At 46.6% G+C, this 8,162-nt stretch overlaps 1 protein-coding gene across 1 annotated transcript in view; it reads left to right on the top strand.

Annotated features, from left to right (window-relative positions):
- The window catches only part of CXCR2 (chemokine (C-X-C motif) receptor 2), a 6,976-nt gene extending 4,862 nt beyond the window's left edge, over positions 1-2,114 (top strand). Inside the window, exons 2-3 of the mRNA XM_011932288.1 lie at positions 522-1,975; positions 2,063-2,114. Of these exons, the coding sequence (XP_011787678.1) occupies positions 562-1,629 (1,068 nt within the window). The 5' untranslated portion in view covers positions 522-561 and the 3' untranslated portion in view covers positions 1,630-1,975; positions 2,063-2,114. The remainder of the gene's footprint in view (positions 1-521; positions 1,976-2,062) is intronic.
- The last annotated feature ends 6,048 nt before the right edge of the window (positions 2,115-8,162 follow it).

The raw sequence follows: 8,162 nt of genomic DNA, 5'->3' as shown, positions 1-8,162 counted from the left end.
CATCAATGACAGACTGGATTAAGAAAATGTGGCACATATACACCATGGAATACTATGCAGCCATAAAAAAGGATGAGTTCATGTCCTTTGTAGGGACGTGGATGCAGCTGGGAACCATCATTCTCAGCAAACTATTGCAAGAACCGAAAACCAAACACTGTGTGTTCTCACTCATAGATGGGAATTGAACAATGAGAACACTTGGGACACAGGAAGGGGAACATCACACACCAGGGCCTGTCCAAGAGAACTTTCTGCAAAGTTTTAGGTGATGGCCATGCTAAAAGAAATGCTAAGAATTTCTCTCTTATATTAAAGAGAACTATGGTCCTTTCATAAAATGTACCATTTATCACCAAATTTATCTCATAACCTAAGAGCTACTGCTTACAAATTTGTAGGGAAAAATTACTTCAATGTAATACTCAAGCCAACACAAAGAATCCTATCCCAGTTTCTTGGGTGGCTGTGCAAGAATCTGGGGAATTTATTGTGCAGTAACCTTCGTCTCTCTTCTATAGGTCAGGATTTAAGTTTACCTCAAAAACAGAAGATATTAACATGCAGAGTGTCAACTTTGAAGATCTCTGGGAAAGTGAAGATTTTAGTAATTACAGTTACAGCAGTGACCTGCCCCCTTCTCTACCAGATGTCGCCCCATGTCGACCAGAATCCCTGGAAATCAACAAGTATTTTGTGGTCATTATCTATGCCCTGGTATTCCTGCTGAGCTTGCTGGGAAACTCCCTCGTGATGCTGGTCATCTTACACAGCAGGGTCGGCCGCTCCGTCACTGATGTCTACCTGCTGAACCTGGCCATAGCCGACCTACTCTTTGCCCTGACCTTGCCCATCTGGGCCGCCTCCAAGGTGAATGGCTGGATTTTTGGCACATTCCTGTGCAAGGTGGTCTCACTCCTGAAGGAAGTCAACTTCTATAGTGGCATCCTGCTACTGGCCTGCATCAGTGTGGACCGTTACCTGGCCATTGTCCATGCCACACGCACACTGACCCAGAAGCGCTACTTGGTCAAGTTCATATGTCTCAACATCTGGGGTCTGTCCTTGCTCCTGGCCCTGCCCGTCTTACTTTTCCGAAGGACTGTCTACCCGACCTATATTAGCCCAGTCTGCTATGAGGACATGGGCAACAATACAGCAAAATGGCGGATGGTGTTGCGGATCCTGCCCCAGACCTTTGGCTTCATCTTGCCGCTGCTGATCATGCTGTTCTGCTATGGATTCACCCTCCGCACGCTGTTTAAGGCCCACATGGGGCAGAAGCACCGGGCCATGCGGGTCATCTTTGCTGTCGTCCTCATCTTCCTACTCTGCTGGCTGCCCTACCACCTGGTCCTGCTGGCAGACACCCTCATGAGGACCCGGTTGATCAACGAGACCTGTCAGCGCCGCAACGACATCGACCAGGCTCTGGATGCCACCGAGATTCTGGGCATCTTTCACAGCTGCCTCAACCCCCTCATCTACGCCTTCATTGGTCAGAAGTTTCGCCATGGACTCCTCAAGATTCTAGCCACACATGGCTTGATCAGCAAGGACTCCCTGCCCAAAGACAGCAGGCCTTCCTTTGTTGGCTCTTCTTCAGGGCACACTTCCACTACTCTCTAAGACGTCCCGCCTAAGTGCAGCCCCGTGGGGTTCCTCCCTTCTCTTCACAGTCACATTCCAAGCCTCATGTCCACTGGTTCTTCTTGGTCTCAGTGTCAATGCAGCCCCCACTGTGGTCCCAGGAAGCAGAGGAGGCCACGTTCTTACTAGTTTCTCTTGCATGGTTTAGAAAGCCTGCCCTGGTGCCTCACCCCTTGCCATAATTACTATGTCACTTGCTGGAGCTCTGTCCATCCCGCCCCTGAGTCTGAGGCACTCTGTATTCTAAGAAGTGAAAATCTACACTCCAGTGAGACAGCTCTGCATACTCATTAGGATGGCTAGTATCAGAAGAAAGAAAATCAGGCTGGGCGCTGTGGCTCAGGCCTGTAATCCCAGCAATTTGGGAGGCTGAGTTGGGCAGATCACTTGAGGTCCGGGGTTCGAGGCCAGCCTGGCCAACACGGTGAAACCCTGTTTCTACTAAAAATACAAAAATAAAAAAATTAGCCAGGCGTGGTGACAAGTGCCTGTAATCACAGCTACTTGGGAGGCTGAGGTGGGAGAATCACTTGAACCCGGGAGGCAGAGGTTGCAGTGAGCTAAGATCGTGCCCATGCACTCCAGCCTGAGTGACAGAATGAACTCCATCTCAGTCCATGAAGATGTAGAGGAGAAACTGGGACTCTTGAGCATTGAGGGCGGGAATGTAAAATGGTGTGGCCACTGCAGAAGACAGTATGGCAGCTTTCCTCAAAACATCGGACATAGAATTATCACATGATCCCGCAATTCCACTTCTAGGAATTGACCCACAAGAAGTGAAAGCAGGGACTTGAACCCATATGTGTCCACCAATGTTCATAGCAGCTTATTAGCTTATTCGCAAGACCCAAAAGGCAAAAACAACCCAAATGTTCATGAATGAATGAATGGCTGAACAAAATGTGATATGTACGTAACAAAGTATCCTTTAGCCTGAAAGAGGAATGAAGTACTCATACATGTTACAACATGAACAAACCTTGAAAACGTTATGCTAAGTGAAATAAGCCAGACATAAACAGCTATGATTCCACTTACATGAGGTACTGAGAGTGAACAAATTCACCAAGACAGAAAGCAGAACAGTGATTATCAGGGACTGAGGGGAGGGGAGCGTGGGGAGTGATGGTTTAATGGGCCCAGGGTTTATGTTTGGGATGTTGAAAAAGTTCTGAAGATAAACAGTAGTGATAGTTGTACAGCAATGTGACTTAGTGCCACTAAATTGACACTTAAAATGGTTAAAATGATCAATTTGGTTATGTATATTTTATATCAATTAAAAAAAAAAAAAACTAAGCCCTAAAAGGTATTTTAAGCACCAAGGCTGATTAAACCAAGGCTGGAACCGAGACTGGAACCACTTGGCTATATTTTTTGTTAAATGATTCCATTAATATCTTTTTTTTTAAATAAACTATTTTTACTTGGGTGTTTATACTACTGCTTCCAAATTGCTACAGAGCAGCGGGGCAAGGGTGAGCAGAAGTCTTGAGTGAGAGTCTTTACAAGAAGTAAATCTCTTTGTTGTTTGTTGTGTCGTAGAGAGAAGGATGGAATAGAGATGGAACCCAGCCTTGCCATCCCCGTGCCCCCAACCCAAGCTTCCTGCTGTAGACCACGCATCATGGAAAGAAATGTGTTCTGGGATGCTCTAGAGCCTCTCATGGCCTTGGGTTAGTCAGTAGTCAGGAGTGTCAGGGGTGAGACTTAGAATTAGAAGGTGCAGAGGGTTGAGTAAGTTCACCAAATCTCCCTGATCACATAGTAGGAAGGCAGAGAGCTCTCCCAGCTCAGCCAGCAGCACCCACTGTGAGTGCCCTACGCTCTGCCCTCTCTCCCACCCAAGCACATACCCATCATTCCAGGTTTGACAGGACAGCCCGATTGCAGAATGGGGAAGTGGTTTATAATCCGTCATTAGGAGAAAACAAAAGATTCGAATCATGCCTCCAACAGCATGGAGTGCTGACTGTTCAGAGAGTGGGGATACAGCAGAGATCATGACAGACAGTGCCTTGCCCTGGGGGAGCTCGCATTCCTAGGGCTTGTCTCTGCAGGGTCTTTGTCTAGAGGGCCTCTGGGTCTGAGCAGCCTGGGAAGGAAGGAGGCAAGAGGAACTAAACGACCTCAGTTCCCAAACAACCCCCTTCAGGTTAACAACTAAATCTAGGAGAAAACAGGGAGGCAGGAGCACACCTCTGAGTGGGAGGGCTTGGGGGCAAGGAACTTCCACTCAAAAGCCACAAAAGTGCCTTTTCTACTGCATTCACCACAACAATCCCTTCTTTCCTGCTCATTCTATGCTGGGCACTTGCTAAACTCAGGACCAAGCATGACTCAACTGCTCTGGCTGAGTCTTCGGAACAGCTTCTGATTCAGTAGCAGGAAATGCAGGGGAACGTGTATTTACCAAGGACCTGACTTGCCAGAGGAACCAATGGTGCTCTGCCTGGACAAGGCTGATGGACCAGGTGGCTCCCCGAGACGACTGCCAGAGGGAGGAGGCCAAATTATGCCTCTGGTTTCAGGACTCTGCTCTTTCCTCTAACAAGGACTGGAAGAAACATGGTTCTCCAAGGATAATAAAAGGGTACCCTCAGCCTAGGAAAATGAGGCAGAGATTAAATTATGCTTACATGAACTCTGTTATTCATCTCTATCTCCAATCTCTCTCCGTCTGTCTCTCTCTGTCTATCTGTCTCTCTCTCTCTCTCTCTCTCTCTCTCTCTCTCTCTTTCAGACTCTCTCTCATAAGAACAGTCTTGGCACAAATAATTTACCAACCACACCATCCCTAGGACAGGCAAATCTGGAGCTTGCCTTTGAGTTGTTGATTTCTTTCTTCCCTCTAATGTTTCTGAGCCTGAGTCCCAAGGTCTCAGGGTCCAGCACCTTTCTGCCTGATCTGCCTGCTCAGTCTGAACTGGCCATTCTTGCTTCCTCTACTCACTCTAACACCATTGTCTATTTTTATCTATCTCTCTGAGTTTATGGTGTCTCTCTCCACCACAATCCCCAGTCTCTGCAGGATGGACTCCCTTTGTTCATTGGGCAGCCCCCAGTCTAAAAAGCACCCCAGTCTGCATGTCCTGTTCAAACTCAACATGCAGACCCACAGGGAGAACCACACTACCATGCATAGCAGAGTCAAAGAGGCCTGAAGATCCGCATTTCCATACGTAAATGAGGAAACTGAAGCTTTACCAAAGCAACCTGGCCGAAATCTCATGGCTAGACAGTAGTAGAGCTGAAATAAGATTCCTAGTCAGTTCGTTTTTTAACCAATATTTTGCTTTTTGGTGCGAGCACCTGACAGACAGATGGAAAATTACATGTAGATATGACCTTTTCAGACCATTTCACTCACATGGGTAAGATCAGTCTACATTTTCTGCACCTGCACTCATCTGTACCTTGAGCTGGGGTTGCCGGAGTCTCTGTCATCCTGATAGGGGTGCCCCAGCGGAGGCTCAGGGACACAGATGTGGGAGCAGCCTCAGGCTAGGTTTTCCTATTCTCAGCTGGCAGGCAGGACAGTTAAAGACACAGTCGTGGCCGGGCACAGTTGGTCACGCCTGTAATCCCAGCACTTTGGGAAGCCGAGGAGAGCAAATCACCTGAGGTCAGGAGTTCAAGACCAACCTGGCCAACTTGGTGAAACTCAGTCTCTAACTAAAAACACAAAAATTAGCTAGGTGTGGTGGCGGGCACCTGTAATCCCAGCTACATGGGAGGCTGAGGCAGGAGAATCACTTGAACCTGGGAGGCGAAGGTTGCAGTGAGCCGAGATCATGCCATTGCACTCCAGCATGGGCAACAAGAGTGAAACTCCATCTCATAAATAAATAAATAAAGACGCAATCAGAGTCCAACACAAAATTCAGAGAAAGGCACAACTAACCCCTCTACAGAGGACACATATCTTATCAGGCAGGGGCCAATCAGAGAAGCAAAACTACTGGGAGGAGGAATTTGTGACAGGCATTGACCCTAGGCAACTGTGGGAGCTGGCTAAACCATTAGTGTCAGGCTGTTGGCTTTGTTTCTTGGCTGGGATCTGAAGCTGGTAGGATGGACAGCCTGGAAGGAAAGATGGATGTAAAGTGGGGAAGAGCGAGGAGGAGTTGGAACCTATCAGGATAGGCTGACACCTGCGTTGATCGAAGTTCAGTATGTGAATGGCCTATGGAGAAGCTGGCACCTGCACCAGGCAGGTAAACCCACACCTGAGGGGCTACAGGCCAAATCAGGCCCCACACCTACAGAAGCCGGCAGATAAGTGACTTATATGGTGGTATCTGGTACCTTGCACTGACCTTCCTGAGCTGAAACAGAATGTAGCTGCTGCTCCACTGCCACCTTCCAGATCTCACATACAAGGTTCCTTCGGGCCCCTCGCTGACCTGGAAATGTGAAAGGAAGAGAATTTAGGGAAATACAGTTCTATCTTATCTATGCTGACTCAGTACAAATTCTCTGCACAAACTTATGTACAAACTCTAAAGAAAAGGAATCATTCCCACAAAGGTTCAGGTGATATTTATTAAAGGGTCGGGAAAGGGAGGAACACTTGGGGGCTTTAGAGACCACTGATAATGCCCTCTCTCTTATCCTACATGATAGATGCTTAAGAGCCATTATATTATTATTTTTTAAGCTATAAATGTTAGTTTTCTATAACCTGTGGTATGTATGCTATTCACAATAAAAGTGTTTTTAATCATTAAAATGAAGGAAAAAATAAAGAAACAGTGATCAGAAGAACAAAAGGACAACCTGGGTCATTTCAAGGAACCACTGCAGGGAATGGACTGCAAGCTTTTGTGTTGTGTAGTTTGGGGATCAGAATTCACCAGATTAGAAGATATTATCATCCACTGCCAGTAGGAGAGGAATTAGGAACGATCTTTCAAGAAGGCAATTTTGTGATGCATACTTTAATGCACACTCTCTCTGATCCAAGAATTATACTACTACAAATCTATCCTATAGAAATACACATCTATATTTGTGGATAAATGTGTACAGGATATTCATCTCAGCATTTTTTATAAAAGTCAAAGCTCAGAAACAACCTAAATATTCATCAGTGGGGAATTGGTTAGAAACACTTTGAAGGTGCAGCCACACTGTGGAATACTGTGAATGCAGTGGTTTGAAAACGATATTTAAAACATGGAAAGTACGGCCGGGCGCGGTGGCTCACACCTGTAATCCCAGCACTTTGGGAAGCCGAGGTGGGTGGATCACGCAAGGTCAGGAGTTTGAGAGTAGCCTGGCCTACATGGTGAAACCCCATCTCTACTAAAAATACAAAAATTAGCCAGGCATGGTGGTGCACTCCTGCAATCCCAGCTACTCGGGAGACTGAGGCAGGAAAATCACCTGAACCAGAGAGGTGGAAGTTGCAGTGAGAGGAGATCGTGCCATTGCACTCCCGCCTGGGCAACAGAGCGAGACTCTGTCTCAAAAAATAAATAAATAAAATAAAAGTAAAACGTGCAAAGTGGAAGCCACTGATCAGAAGACCACATATTGTATGATTCCATTTACATAAAATGTCCAGAAAAGACAAATCTATACAGACAGAAAGCATACGAGCAGTTGCCTGGAGTTGAGGGTGGGAAAAAGGATTGACTACAAACAGGCACCAGGGTTCCCTTTGGAGTGATGGAAATATCCTAAACCTGGATTATGGTGATGGTTGCACAACTCTGTAAATTTACTAAAATTCACTGGATGGCATTCTTAGGACAGACTGAATCTGATAGTAGGTTAGTGATATCTCAGTAAACCGTTCTTTAAAACAATCTTTAAAAATAATGAAGTAGGGCCAGGCGTAGCGGCTCATGTCTATAATCCCAGCACTTTGAGAGACCGAGGCAGGTGGATCATTTGAGCTCAGGAGTTTGAGACCAGCCTAGCCAACAAGGTGAAACCCCACCTCTACTAAAAATACAAAATTCACCGGGCATGGAGGCAGGTGCCTCTAATCCCAGCTACTCAGGAGGCTGAGACATGATAATCGCTTGAGCTCAGGAGGCGGAGGTTGCAGTGAGCTGAGATCACGTCACTGCACCCCAGCCCGGGTGACAGAGGGAGACTCTGTCTAAAAAAAAATAAATTAAATATAATGTAATATAAAAATAATGAAGTAGTTCTGTGAATGGACATGGAAAGATCTTCAAGAAATAATGTTGAATGGAAAAGGAAGGCAGATGATTCATGAATTGCTGTTTGCTCAAATACAGTGTTTAAAATTGCAACAACGGCCGGGCGTGGTGGCTCAAGCCTATAATCCCAGCATTTTGGGAGGCCGAGACGGGCGGATCACGAGGTCAGGAGATCGAGACCATCCTGGCTAACACGGTAAAACCCCGTCTATACTAAAAAATACAAAAAATTAGCCGGGCGAGGTGGCAGGCGCCTGTAGTCCCAGCAGCTCGGGAGGCTGAGGCAGGAGAATGACGTAAACCCGGGAGGTGGAGCTTGCAGTGAGCTGAGAT

Source organism: Colobus angolensis, unplaced genomic scaffold, assembly GCF_000951035.1.
Source record: "Colobus angolensis palliatus isolate OR3802 unplaced genomic scaffold, Cang.pa_1.0 Scaffold95, whole genome shotgun sequence".
In the NCBI taxonomy this organism is placed as follows: domain Eukaryota; kingdom Metazoa; phylum Chordata; class Mammalia; order Primates; family Cercopithecidae; genus Colobus; species Colobus angolensis.
Note: the sequence above shows the minus strand (reverse complement) of the source record. Positions and strands in the feature narration are given on the sequence as shown.